At 40.9% G+C, this 14,650-nt stretch overlaps 2 protein-coding genes across 4 annotated transcripts in view; one reads left to right on the top strand and one right to left on the bottom strand.

The window, feature by feature from the left end:
- The first annotated feature begins 694 nt into the window (after positions 1-694).
- klhl38a (kelch-like family member 38a) lies at positions 695-6,829 on the top strand. Of its 2 annotated transcripts, XR_010931719.1 has the most exons (5): positions 695-1,150; positions 2,609-3,965; positions 4,146-4,251; positions 4,397-4,509; positions 4,966-5,102. XR_010931719.1 is itself a non-coding variant. In XM_067613085.1 (4 exons), exons 2-4 carry the CDS (start codon positions 2,610-2,612, stop codon positions 5,253-5,255), a joined length of 1,752 nt encoding a protein of 583 aa, XP_067469186.1. In that variant the 5' UTR covers positions 697-1,150; position 2,609; the 3' UTR covers positions 5,256-6,829. The 2 variants fall into 2 exon arrangements, 1 of the variants encoding a protein (XP_067469186.1); XM_067613085.1 differs by lacking the exon at positions 4,397-4,509 and having other exon boundaries at positions 697-1,150; positions 4,966-6,829.
- Positions 6,830-9,205: 2,376 nt separating this feature from the next.
- The window catches only part of spire1a (spire-type actin nucleation factor 1a), a 30,771-nt gene continuing 25,326 nt past the window's right edge, over positions 9,206-14,650 (bottom strand). Inside the window, exons 13-18 of one of the 2 annotated variants that reach the window (XM_067613083.1) lie at positions 12,959-12,988; positions 11,891-12,028; positions 11,701-11,771; positions 11,580-11,607; positions 11,270-11,451; positions 9,206-11,179 (exon numbers count right to left, since the gene is read on the bottom strand). In XM_067613083.1, the coding sequence (XP_067469184.1) occupies positions 10,906-11,179; positions 11,270-11,451; positions 11,580-11,607; positions 11,701-11,771; positions 11,891-12,028; positions 12,959-12,988 (723 nt within the window). In that variant the 3' untranslated portion in view covers positions 9,206-10,905. The remainder of the gene's footprint in view (positions 11,180-11,269; positions 11,452-11,579; positions 11,608-11,700; positions 11,772-11,890; positions 12,029-12,958; positions 12,989-14,650) is intronic. The other variant, XM_067613084.1, reaches the window with a different exon arrangement.

Raw genomic sequence — 14,650 nt, 5'->3', positions numbered from 1 at the left:
CTCTTGTGTTAAAGGGATAACTTTTGTTAAATATGCTTATTCAGTTTTTTTGCCAAGATCAACACCACTGTCATATTTGTACTGTAAAGCCAATTAATTTACAGGTAACAACAACAGGCTACTGTTACCATACAAGTTTAGGTGTGAATATCTGTATGTGCCAAGTGTGAATGAGTGTATTTCCCAAAATGTGTAACTATTCCCGTAAGAACAAAAGACTTTATCAACTTTAGTTAGATTTTTGCTCATTTCTGATCTTGTGACCCCAGGTTGGGAACCTCTACTCTATATCAGCCACAGAGTTCTCTATACTGCATTATTTTATAAGGGTAGAATTTTTCAATGGAGTGATTTAAAGTATAGACAATCATAAACTACATTTCTTTAGGCTGAATATGCCACTATAGAGTGCACAATATATCCAGGATTTAGGGTAATGGATGGTATTTGGCAGCATGACACAAGTACTACCTCTCACCTCACCTCTCACCCAACAGATGAGTAGTAGTAGTGGCTGTTATAGTCATCTCCAGTTGTGCACACTCATAAATGAACACATAGAGACACCTTGAGGCAAACAGAGCCCAGTTCTTACAGCTGTTTCTCCTGATCAAGCTGGCCCATCAGCACTGCTCTATATTTACCTACATCCTGGGTTACACACATGCGGGAGGAGGAGGAGGAGGAGGGGCGGACTTAAACAGCACAAGAAGATGGACAAGGGCTAGCAGCTCGAGGATACTTTGATTAAACTCCAGCTTGGGTGGGCTCGATGGCTGAGTCAGGACCCCGTGATGATTCTCCCTCCCCAGGCAATTGTAAACACTCTCTCCACTGGACGCTGGCAGAGCTGCTAAGCCGGCAACTGGGTACCAAACAGCTCTGTGTCACATGAGAGGCCTGGCTGGAGTCACAGTGGCCCGGGATACTATTCTTAGCTGCAGGAATGTACACAGTGGCCTCATGGCGAGCTCCACAGCGCCTAACTGGAAAGCCTCGTCATTTCTCTGTGTCATGCTCCTTTTCTTTCCCTCTTTCATATTCTTCTCTCTCTGGATAATGTTCTGGTTCTCTTTTGGTTGGAAGTGATACTTTTTCTGAGCAGACTGGCAAGACATTTTGGATATTATTGATTTACTGAGGACAGGAGGTAAGGATTCACCTACTCACAGATGTTGCAGATGAGCTGACAACAGGTTCATTAGCCAGACATTTGACACAAATCTTATGACTTATTGTTTCATTGTTGTGTTTTTCCCAGCTCTATTCTTTGATTTGTTCAGATGGCATTAGTAGGCGTGTCCTTTTCTAATTACGTGGTTTGTAAAATCTCTTTCTCCAGTTTAAGCGAGATACTACTAATGCACAACAGCTGAAGTGAGTCCGTGCCACATGTTACTTAATAATAATCATTGGAGTCTTTTTATGGACGATGTGCTTATAAATTCAGCTTTTGCATTCAGATAAAAGTGTAAAAAGCATTGTAATGAAACAGAACTGATTACTAACTAGAGGGTAAGTGTTTAAACATTTATTGTGACTCAATTTTTAAATTTTGAGATTATTATGAGGAGATCTGGGTCTCTACCAAGGGTTCCTTTGAAACCTGCCAGTTGTGAAATGTCACTCAGAGCCATTAGCATTTCATAAAATACAATAACGATTAGAGGTCCAAATATATCGGACAGGCTGGGCCCCGTAAGTGGGAGTAAATCAGTAGCTGTCGCAGAGATGATTAGAAGACTTAGCGTTACTAATAGCCCGATGAAATTCCCGCTCTTTAAACCCCCCAACCAGGGAGAGACGCACTGAGACTATGGGAGAGGAGGAATATGATAGAGGGAAAAACGCACAGTATAGATTGAAAATAGCAACAGAGTCAGAGAAGCTCAGAGGTATGGAGAGACAAACACAGATGGTCTTTTGACACAGCTCTGATAATGTCAGCAGTGATGGGCAGCTTGATGACAGAGATGTGGCCTAATGTAACATAAATGCATCAAGATAATTTAGAAGGGGTTGAAAATAGAAATCTGTGTGAGTCAGTAATCGTCACATTAAGGACAGCTGCTCTGCAGGAGTGTGAGAGCGGGCTAATAAATGAGAGGGGTTGCTATCAGAGGGATCTGAGTGATTAATCTGGGGACAAAGCTCAAAGCCAGTTCAGACGTCAAATTAGAGAACGTCAAAGTGAAACTGTTATACTAGCATGTATGATCAAGTCAATGTATATGATGTGTTGTTGTGGATATAGGTTTCCTATATTGAGTCTGAAATTCACTGTAATATACTAAGATTTCACATTCTTTGAAAGCATTATTTGTTATATAGGCACCAATGTTTGCTAAAGAGAACTATGGGTGTGTCAAACAAGTTTGACAAGTTAAGTTTCTTATTGGTAGATTGGCCAGTTGGGAGATTATTGGTAGATCTTTTGGAACTTAGTAGAGGCAGATTTAATTCAATTTCCACAAAAGACCTCTCATTAAAGGTACCTTCTCAGTAACCCCAGTGGTAGTGACAACATAGTTTAATAGGACAGAGGCTAATGCCATCAGCACCCTTGTTCTTGTCAGTCAACCATCTCTTCTCTTTTCCCTCCCTCCAGAATGGCCCGTAGACCACGAGAAGCTTCCTCTTTCAAAGACTCTGACCTCCCCTCAAACCTACTTGCCCAGCTCAACATCCTCCGGCAGGAGCGGATCCTGACAGATGTCCTGCTCTGCACTGAGCACCAGGAGATCCCCTGCCACAGGAACGTCCTGGTGTCCAGCAGCCCATACTTCCGCGCCATGTTCTGCAGCAACTTCCTTGAGAGCAGCCAGGCAAGAGTGAATCTGAAGGGAATTTCTTCAGACATCCTCAGTGGCATTGTGGACTATGTTTACACGGGTTGCATCACAATCACCATGGAGATTGTGCTCCCTCTCATGCAGGCAGCGTCAATGCTCCACTATGGAGGTCTGTTTGAGGCCTGCTCGATGTTCCTCCAGGAGCAGCTTAGTCCAGAAAACTGTCTGAGCATGATACGACTGTCTGAGATCCTTCACTGTGAGAGTTTAAGAGACAGGGCAAGAGAGATGGCTGTGAGGTGTTTCTCTGATGTAGCTGCTACCGAGGACTTCTGTGAGTTATCTCTTCCTGAGCTCATGTGTTACTTAGAGGATGACCGACTTTGTGCTGAGGAAGAGCAAGTGTTTGAGACCCTCCTGGCATGGATCCACCACGACCCGTTCTCACGACAAGGTGCCATCCATGATCTCTTCAAGAAAGTCCGTCTGCGCTACATCCATCCAACTTACCTTTTCCAGTTTATCGCCAATGACCCATTGGTGCAGTCTTCCAGCCTCTGTACTGAGATAATCGAGTCAGTGCGGCGCCTCATGCTCTCTGTCAGCGCCAAGTGTAGCCGTGAACTCAAGCCACTCTGGACCACACCAAGACGTTACACCTGCCGGGAGACTCTGGTGGTGGTTGGAGGACGCAAAAACAATGAGCAGACTTCCCGAGAGGCCTTGCTTTATGACGAAAGGACCCAGCGTTGGCAGTGGTTGGCCAAGCTCCCTCTGCGGCTCTACAAAGCTGCGTACGTGTGTATTCATAGCATCCTGTATGTGCTCGGAGGGCTCAGCCTCTGCATGGCATCAGGCGACAGCTCAGTCAGTGCCACAGTTTATACACTCTCACTTAAGACCAACCAGTGGAGGACTGCTGAGCCCATGTTGGAGCCACGATATGCCCACCAAAGTGTGTCCTTTCTGCATTTCATTTTTGTGTTAGGAGGCATTGGTGTAGACAAGAAAATCTCTCGGTCAGTGGAGAGGTATAACAGTATGTTTAATCAGTGGGAGGCCATGGCACCAATGCCCACAGCGGCGCTGCATCCAGCAGTAGCAGCCAGTGACCAGAGGATCTATGTTTTCGGAGGAGAGGACGCCATGCAGAACCCAGTCAGGCTGATTCAGGTAGAAAAGTCTTTTAGAAGTTAAAGTTAAAGTTCCAGTTGAACATTTTTGCCACTCAAATAGGGGCATGACCTTAACCAGAATTCATTATCTATATTTGCTCGATGAAAAGTTAAAAATTAAAAGTTTGTCAGAAGCTTTAGGATTGACTGTCTGTTGATATTTGTGTTATGTCAATAGGTGTATCACATCTCTCGCAATTTGTGGTCCAGACTAGAAACGAGGACAGTGAAAAATGTTTGTGCTCCTGCTGCCGTCATAGAGGATAAGATCTACATCATAGGAGGTGAGCTAAGAATCTAATCTGCAAAAACAAATAACCGTTGTCCCCAGCTGCTACAGCTTTATATTAGAAACGTATTATTAACATCTTTACATACTAAGTGTGATTTTCTGTGGATTTTGCTGTTGTTGTATGTTTTGTCTTACAGTCAACAAATCCAATGAAAAGATCTAAGATTGTGTCAGACCATCTCTTTATATTTTCTGACTTCCCTACTCTGTCTGTGACTCTCAACCATGAGCTCATTGGTTCCTACTGAAGGTATAAATCTTTTAAAATCTGCTCACAAATACAGTTTCATTAAAGGCTCCATAATTTTCCAGCAGATGGGCACTGTAGTCTTCAGCAAATGTTACTCAAACAGGAGTATATACTGCCTTTGTTGGGGACTATTTTAAGCAGCGGATTAACACATATGTGGTACACTAGTGAGTATTTACAGCAGCGTCAGTGTCCATATTCATCACAATGGAGGGACATTACGTCACTCAGTGCAGCAGTGTGGCTCATTGATGTGTTTTTAATAGTTTTTTGACAACAATGGAGGTCTGTGGCACAGAGGAACAAGATATATCAGGCTCTGGATACACAGACAATACTTGTAGGGTCAATTCATTACTGGTTTTGGTCTTTTCATGGAATTTGATAATGAGAAAAAGTGTAGTCTATCACTAGAATTGACCTTTGACGTTGGCTCAATAAAAATCTAATTTCCAGGGTATACCAGGCGGATGATCGCCTACGACACCAAGGCCAACAAATTTGTCAAGTGTGAGAATCTGAAGGAGCGAAGAATGCACCACAGCGCTACAGTGATCAACAACAAGCTCTACGTCACTGGTGGACGAATCCTCAATGGCCATGACATCATCGAGGACTCAGACTGCTTCGAGTGTTATGACCCAAAGACAGATGTGTGGACCTCCAAAGGTTCTTTGCCGTACAAGTTATTTGACCATGGTTCTCTGCCGTTAGTCTGTGTTTCCAACAGACCCAACCCACCGTGACCCATGATCAAACCACCCGCCAGGGTGAGGGCTTTGCTACATGTTCTTCACCTCCCCTTTGCCATGAGTTATTGGCCTCTAACTACACAAATGGGGAACCATTTCAAACTAACTGCATTCTTTCACGCAGCTCAGTCTCTGACACAACTTAGCGGCACGTTAAGTCAGGCTGACTTTTATCTGACTCAAAGGAGAGCTCAGCTGACAAGCAGAGGTGTCATTATTGAGGCACCTGAGGTAGAACTGAACTGAGAACCCCAGAGATCACAAGAGGCAGACATACTTACACAACAAGCAGCTGTTCAGACACATACGTAATCCAGAAAGCTCTTTCCATTGATGGCTGCACTCTTTTGATGCAAACTAAAAGTGTTTATGCTTTAATTTCCCAGACATTTCTACACAGCATATCACTGTGTGCAGCTGCAGTTTACTTTCCTGTAACAATTTTAATTACATAAGGGAATTGTGTGTCTGGCTGCAAGCTTCTCTGACAAAAAAGACAGATCAGACAGTTAATAAATATGCACTTTATAGAAATACATTCCTCCTTGACCCAAATGCTTCTATCAGAGCGCTGATGAGATCAATTGTGACAGAACATGGACGAGCTCCCACGGCAAAGTACAGCAGTTTCTATCAGCTTCTATCATGTTTGCTGAAGCACTGCTGAGAAGGGAGAATTTTACTTAAATGAAATGATTAGAGCCAACATTATTCCAGTCAAGTTGGCTTGATTCACACTAACTTTGTGAATTATTCCCAAAACCCCCAACAAAGCATGTTCTGTATAACGTTTCATGGATGATTCACTTGCAACAAACAGGAGGCAGAATAAAAATACTTAAATATATATGCATGATTGCATTTCCTAAAGTGGTGGTTTACCTTTAATTTATCAATGTGCTATTGTTGCTAGTTAAAGAAAATGGCTTCGCAGGCAGCTACTGAATGTTGATGTGAGGATATGTGAAGGCAACTGCCCAATGGTGATGCAGTGACCTGCTAAGGGCAACCATGACTGGAAATGGTTTGGCAGAGTTTCTCAGTTTTTTTATGACGTTCTGCATGTACATACTGTATGTAGCCAGCAGGTGAAGCATGTTCTACTGATCTGAAATCAATCGTCTCTTCATCTGAGGAGAGAAAAACTGTTGTATCAGTTGTATACTGTTGACTTTAAAATAATCATAATCACTTCTGTATTCACCTTGACCTCTACGGAGCATACATACAGTACCAAAGTTTGGACACACCTTCCCATTGACTTGAATGAGAGAGTGTATCCAAACTTTTGACTGGTACTATACATTCACTGCTCAACAAGCCTCTGGCCCCGGTAACAATTGCCATGGCAACCCCATTATCACCCAATTGGATTGTCCATGACATGCATCCCTGTAGTGAATATATTTAAGACAGCATCAGTGATCGGCTGCATGATGCAAATGTGTTGCAGTTACTTGCACAATTGAGAGACTTGCTCTTTTTTTGATGTATTATTTGTATGTGGTGTATTATACTCTTTGTACTGTATGTGGTGATGCTACAAATAAAATACAGTTTCTTATTTATTGTGCTGAATCTGTTCTGGACGGCGGTACAGATTTTATCTCTGTTCATCGAGCTGTTAGTTGAACTTGACGCAGATATAAATGGTTAATTTGTCTGCAGATTGCCTGAGTGTCTTCATACTCAAGGGAACATTGTTGACACAGAAACATGTTCAACAGCTATCAGGTGACACATTTGCTTTCCATACGTTAACCAGCGCTAGTGCAACATCCACTAAAATACTGCAACATATTTAACTTTGGTGTAATGATACAGGAAGGACAAAAAACCTGTTTACAGTTTGTCTGTTCTGAAATAGATACTTTGTTTTATGTTAGCATATGAGTGACATGTTCTGACCTCTTGGCCCCCTTTAGACCACATTATCTTCATAAAGAGTGTCTGGCATGAGGAGCTCCACATGTACGCTAAATATCCCTTTACCAGTTTCCCCCCCTGAGAGGCTCACTGTTCGTATTGTATGGCCTACTTATATGCAGCCCCCCTGGTCAAGTTGACCTTAGGGGGAAGAGATGTGGGATCAGATTTCACTCTTAACATTTTAATCCCTGCCCATTAGTGGGGAAACATTGAAACTCGTCCGGGAGTAGCAACCAAACGGGAATTTCCTCACGCTCCACATTAGCAGGCCCAGATTGTCGTTGAGTGAAATGGCTGCTTGTTAGCCTCGTCACACAGTAACCTTCTGTACATGTGCATGTGTGTGGATTCAATACGTAATGCCCAAGCAAATCATTAAAAAGACATAAATACTGCATAGAATGATATATAAATAGCAGGAAAGTGTCTGATTTTAAAAAATGAGCATAAAACCTTAAAAGAATAACAGATTGTGACCATTATGATTAATTTGCCATCAGATTAGACAGATGTCATGTGCTCCACTCAGTTAGCCAGAGCAGCATGTAAGAACAACACCCTGTGAAACTTTTTATTGAGCTGCTGCTGCTAAATACACAGCCTGCTCAGACTGTTTACTGGTGTGTGTTTGCTTGCTGTCTTTCCATAGAAACCAGTGTGTGAGGGTCACCCTTCAGGAGAGGCTGTGGCCTGGCAGGTTATTTTCAGCATCTGTTACTAACCCATCAAGGGATAGCATTTCATTGCTAGCCTTTTTCTGTGTGCGCACATACACACATAATTGTGGTTTAAAGACCTGTACGCACACACACACACATATACCCTTAAGTCACCAATACTTACCATAAAAACCTCACCCTATAACCTGTGTAAGACTGTAAGCAATGAAGTACTGTATGACTTTTTTTTAGCCAATTCTCAATATCCCACTAAGTCTTATTCAGTATCAGTACTACCATGTAGTATATGGATGATGAAAATCAATCAAAAATACAATCTAAAATCAATTATTAACCACCATTTCTCATTTTAAACATCTTTACCAGGATAAAAACCCTTAAGTTCATGATTTGAAACTCAATTCTCAACAGAAAACAGTCGAGATTAGAGTTTGTTTTTTGGTTCGAGAGAAGCACATCCAGAGGCACCTATTTGGAGTAGTGTTTTTTTAAATACTAATTGAGGGAATTCCCCGCTGTGTCATGTGAGAGGGTCAATGGCCGGTCTGTAACTTTACTCCCCTGTGTTAATGTGATGGACAGGGGGATTAAGAAAATTTACACCTACAGTACAGCCAGGAGTGCTTCAGAAGTTCTGCCATCTGTGTGGTATTTCTTTTACGCAAGTCCCAATAAGATAATAATTTTTTCAGATAAGGTTTTAAGGTGAAATGTGTGGTACAAGGTGCAGTGAAGGTTGTCAAACATTTCAACCTGCTAAAAAGAAAAAAACTCACCTGTGATTTCGAAATCAATTCAATATTTAATCCAATAAAGCTGTTAAAATGCCCAAAAGCAGCTCCCTGAAAATAAGCAACAGTAGAATATTTAATATTGTGTTAATATTAAAAGTCTTGGAAATCTGTCATAAACTGAATAAAAGTTAAGAAAGCAAGTTTTCTTTAAAAGGTAAAAGTGAAGTAAAACATTTATATTGAAGTTAGTACTACTTCCAAGTATGTCTACAAATAGTCATGTAAAGTATTTGAATGCAACACATCTTCACTCTTTCTAAAATAACTATTGCAGCAGTTTTCATGACAACACTCTTATGTTATATAACTCAATCTCCATAATTTGACATGTAAACCCTCAGTATTGCAAAGTAATACAACTTAAAAATACCTGCAATACACATCATCCGCCACCTGATGTCCCTAAATCTGCAGGAAAATGTAAAGTGCAACCGAAAAGATTTCCTTTATCGCCCTCTGCTGACTCAAACAGCTTCACAGAGATAACAGATCTTACACTTGGAGCTTTACAGTATCTGTGATACAGATATGGAGTCAAACATAAGAATCATGATGATTTTATTATAGTTTCTTTGATAAAAACAAGTCACAATACAGCATGCACACATTCCTTACACAGGCCTAAAATAAATCTGCTCAGATGTACTATTTTTATAGGAACATGGCATCATTATTATCTAACAGGCTGGTTAGGCTTTATGTTCGTTTGCTAACAACTGTCACAAAACACACTATATGAACATACAGTCAGATGTTTGTGTGTGTATGTTCATGTTTGTATAATTAATGACAGTTATATACTTTAAAAAACCTACATTCAATTCAGGAGTGTTTTGTTTTCTTGTTGCCATTATTCCTTCCTTGCAAACAACTTGCAGCCATTCATACTAATTTCATTCATGAGGAACCCTGGGAAATGGCACTATGGACCCCCAAGAGGTGATAAACAAAGATTTTAATTATTATTATTATTATTAATTAAGACAAAACCCCAACATAAACAATAAATTGGTCCAGTAAAAGTGCTATTTGAGATTTAGGAGTATCTTAACACTGAGGAGTTTATAAACTATACAACAGAAATACAATCTTAATATTACATATAACACAAAACTTAAGAACACTAATAATAAACGTTTCAGAGAGGAATTTCAAATAAAGTTTTGATACTCCACAGGCAGAAATCTTAAAAACATAGTAAAATTATACGTCTATTTAGTAAAGATTTTATATTAAATTTGGAGTAATTTAGATATACAGCATGTACACATTCATAACCCTACATTTCTGTGATTCTATTGCCCGGCTTGGACAATGAAAGGGCAAGAAAAAAAACTTAGATGTACCCTAAAATGTCCCCCGTTGAGATTATAACACATATGTACAATAGGTCCATAACTACAAAGGCATTCAAAGAAATTACATTTTGGCACCAGGCACAGAATTTAATATACATTATAACTGAAATAGCCAAAACTCACCCAGAAAAATAATACATTTTCACCCCTCAACTTGTCATCCCAATATCATGAGAAAAGTAGTAAATATGTATTTGTCAGACTATGTTTGATGAAAACTGGCAACAAAAAAAAATGAACAATGGAACATTTGGCATAATTGTTGCTGGAAGAATAAGAGAGGGGCAGGGAGTGGCAGAGATCTACCCCAGCAGACCTGACAGGAAGATCTACAGTGCATTACTGTCAAAAGACAATCGGTTGTTCATCCTGAGTGCTAGAAGTAAACAGGAACTGGAAAACTTAGCTAAGATTAGGGTTGGGCCTTTATGCTATTTACACAGTATCACTACAACATTTTCTTTCTTCCTGTATCCTTTGATCCAGCTCTCATTCTCTTACCTGGTTCACTTTAGCGACATCAGCAGCTCAATATATCCACTTTACCCACCGCTAACATGCCCTGAATTATCACGGTCACATAAAGAAACATGGCTCTCCATTGTTATCTGGCAGCTAATGCAGAGTCCTGACCACACGTCTCTGTCATGACCAATCATAGCGTGCCGTAGCTTTTCCTGAGAGGGGGGGGTAAGGTATACAAACCTTTCCTAACTTTGGGGCTGAGATGGACTGGCCTCACGGTCACTGGAAAACACCATTTTCATACATTGCAGTGAACCAGTCAGTGTCAAAACTGCACTAAGTAGGGAGTTTTCTTTTTATTGAACAAATAAGCTCTGGAGGAGGCTTGAACAGAAAGCGCACAGGACAGTCTTACTCTCTACACCTCATTAATGGTTCGCTCGGAGGGTCTGAAGTTGACCGAGTTAGACGACGACATGTAGAAGGACTGGGTTTTGCGGTTGAGGCGGGCACGCTTGGTGGCTACGCACAGGCTGCGCTTGCTGGAGGAGATGATCTCCGTGATGAACTTTTTGCAGTCCACGCAAACCTCCATGGTGACCCAGTCCTCAGTCAGTTCCTTGGGCAGCTCTGGCTCGTCCTGTGAACGGCCATCTTTGCTGCTACTACTGCCGCTGCTGTGCTTGGACAACCTGAGGACAGAGAGAAATAATGAATAAGTAACATTTTTTCCCTATTATTGCTCTGCATATACAAGAAATTTGAATTCTGCGGTAACCTACTTGTAAACACTCCTGCGTAGGCTGTGTCGGCTGTGTCCAGATCCAAATGGATGCTTTTCTGCGCCTGCTGGCTCAACAGGGGCAGCAGGGGCAGAAGCTTCACTTGCCTCTTCTTTAGCCATAGCACTGGGACCCAAAGAGTAGATCGGTAAGGTGGAATAGGGCTTAGATGGAAGCCGCATCTGAGGTAAAAGATACACAAATAGATAAACAAATAGATCTTAAGAACCACTACTATAGTATATACAGTTTTATGGTGTTCATGGATCAGCTGACAGCAGCTGTTAAAATTAAGTCGACAGCTTCCTACCTTCTTAGAGCACTGGGAGCACACAGGCCTGGAGAAGAAAGAGATTAACTGGTAAGTTTAACAGTCCTGAACGGCTGCTGTACTTCAGTAAAGTAGTTCCAGGAGGAGTGATTTAATTTACCTTTTACAGAACTGGCAAGTGTACGACCAGGTAAAGAGGGAGAACCTCTTGGTCCGACATGAAAAGCAAAGCTAGAGAGGAAAGTGGAAGGTGAAGTGAGGGAGGTACAGTACATGGAATCTGATGCATTTAAGTGACTGTGAGAAATAATCAGTCTGATTGAGGATAAAATGCTACAGCTGGTGTCTACCTTTCCTTTCTTGAGTGCGTTGTAGATCTCTTTATACTGCTGAAACTTCTCCAGCTCTGCCTTGACCAGAACCTGCCTGATGTGCATCACCTCCTCCACCGTCAGAGCCAGACACTCCACTGGGTAGCAGAACTCCTCCTGAAGGAAAAACACATATCACATCAGCAAACTGCCTTTCCATTATGTAGATGACTGAACAACAACAGCAAGAAGTGATGTTATTTGCTGCCAGTGAGACTAACACCATGTTAATGTGGCTAAAGGCAAGAACAAAGCAATACAAAACAGACCAAATGCCCCAAAATACAAACACCCATTGTACACCATTTTACCGAAACTCCAAACCATGCGATGAGATGGTGAGAGTGAAAGCATCTTCTGCAACTTATGAAATACAAATGATGCTTCCCATGACATGACGGCACGACAGTGAACAGAAATACAAGCTTCCTTGTGATGTAACACACCCGCCATGTTGGTGGTCCACAGCTTTTGGCCCTCAATTTACTTTATTCAATTATTCCATTCACCTTATTCCAGACCACAGGTCCATATTAAAAATAAACATTACTCAATGGACCAATTACCAGTTTTACATTCTAATGAATGTTTTAAAACAATTATTTCTACTCAAACAATTTGCAAGTGGACGCCCATCATGGTGTAAGCTGTGGTCAGCAGGAGATTTGTGACATAGCTGGAAGCTTCTTTAACATTTTCTTAATGAAACTCTTTTGTCTCAGTTTAATGCACCAACAGTTAATCTCCACAGAAGTGAAAATTGCTCAGGGAACTTCTCCACCAATCATTTACGCTCACTATCCTTCAGCTGGCTTGGATTAAAAAACTCTGCTGTAAATGTTTACAGATTCTCTTATTTTCCCTTTTCACTTTCCCTGAGCTATTTTCAGTATGCCAAGACCTCCCATTTAAAACATGGTCACGACACAAGGTCCTATTCATCCAAAAAAAGTCTATTGAATTATATGGTATTCTGGAAGGGTTCCCCACACAGTGTTATGTGTTTTTGATGATACAATTTGATGATATGCAGTAACAGTGACATACCGTGCCCTGAGCACCACTGGCTGCTTCCACCTGACCAGCAGACAGAGGAACAGGATGTTCAAACAGAACAGGACCTTATATTCCAACAAGCTAATTACATACAGTACGCTTAATTAAGTTTAATACAAGAACGTCATGAATCTACTGGGGGATGTTTTGAGAGGCTGTCAGTTACATCATCATTTACAGCCATATTTCTTAAGAGTTTATGACAACAAAACTCTCTTTACAGCCATTTTGTAAAGGTGATAAAGTCCTGATCATAACTCATACATTACTTCATAAACTTCCTCCTTGCATGAGAGCCTATGTACCATTAATTTACTGTTATTTCATATCATATGCGGCATGAAATCTAATTTCTAAACAGCAGAACTTCAGAACAGCAAGTCTCATGATAGAAAAATCATCTGACAGCATCCATCCCAGGGGAGGAGAGTTCACCGAGATGGCAGCCTTCATCTCATGATTGCATTCTTTCTGCTCCATCACAGACACCGAGGAGCACAGCTGGTGTCTACTGATGGTGCAGAGCTAAGTATCAGACATCCCCGCCGGCCTTCAGTTCTCATATAGAAAAATACGATAATGAAACATTTAAAAAAAAAGATGGATGGTTGTGATAAACAGAAAGTTGACCAAGTTACCTTGGCGCTGGAATCCGCCCTCAGCTGCAGCATTATATGAAATAGGAAATGACTGCAAGTAAGTCTTTTTGGAACAAGACAGCTAACCAGTGTAAACATAATGAGTTAGAAAGGGGAGTGGACTGCAACAAAGATGTTACTGTTTTACATCTACTAGAAAAGCTAAACTCGTAGCATGTATGTGAAAGGCATGTTTGAGTGTGTGCTTGAGAGATGAAAATTAATTAGTCGTGTTTTCAATCATAAAAAGGACGACTAGAAAACCGTGAAATGTGGCTTTTGAATACCCCACTATTGCATAAAGAAGATGAATTTTTCTCATTTTTAAGAAAAAAGGATTTAATCACCACTATGAAAGGTATAAAGGAAAAGTAATATAAAAATAGTGTAACAAATTACTATTAATAAATGAAACTATTGTTCTTAAAGTGAATCATTAGCAATATCAGAGTAATAAACTACCGTGAAACGAAGTGTACAATTTTAAATTGATTCGGCTGGTTGAAACTAGGAGCCCTGGTTTGGCGCCAGAGGTCTGCCATTAAACCAGCAAGTGGTGAGAATGAACCAATTCCCTCTAAATCCTCTTCATACAGCAGCCTGTCCTGTGGTTTCAATTACAGCCATCAACCTCACTAGAATCATACGACCAGCTCAGAGTTACTCAGAGAACCAGTGACCTCATGGCAAACAAATGACCAGTCACAGGACGGGAGTAAATTCAACAGATATATTGTACGTCCAGTGATGTTGCTGTATGTAACCACAGTAATGGGCTGCATTCATCCAAATTAAGTCCATGATTATGACTTTAAATTCTACAGACTTAACTTCTGCAACTCAGATAAATGCTTCTCTCTCTCTCTCTCTCTCTCTCTGAATCAAAACATGATCATGCGTGTGAGGAAGGATTCTTGTTCAGCTGGCCGAATTCCTGAACAGAATCAAACCAGAGTTCACGAATGATGCACTGATGCATTCAAGTTAACTCTGATAAGTTAATCTATTTATGTTCTTAACACAACACTGTCAAAATACAGCTGGG

Source organism: Thunnus thynnus, chromosome 15 (assembly GCF_963924715.1).
Source record: "Thunnus thynnus chromosome 15, fThuThy2.1, whole genome shotgun sequence".
Classification (NCBI taxonomy): Eukaryota; Metazoa; Chordata; class Actinopteri; order Scombriformes; family Scombridae; genus Thunnus; species Thunnus thynnus.
This window is presented reverse-complemented; position numbering and strand designations above follow the sequence as displayed.

Excerpts from the sequence above, each read along its gene's own strand:
- klhl38a (XM_067613085.1), top strand. The coding sequence starts at position 2,610 with ATGGCCCGTAGACCACGAGAAGCTTCCTCTTTCAAAGACTCTGACCTC. Across the intron at positions 3,966-4,145 it reads ACCCAGTCAGGCTGATTCAG|GTGTATCACATCTCTCGCAA; the intron begins GTAGAAAAGTCT and ends TTATGTCAATAG. Across the intron at positions 4,252-4,965 it reads TAAGATCTACATCATAGGAG|GGTATACCAGGCGGATGATC; the intron begins GTGAGCTAAGAA and ends TCTAATTTCCAG.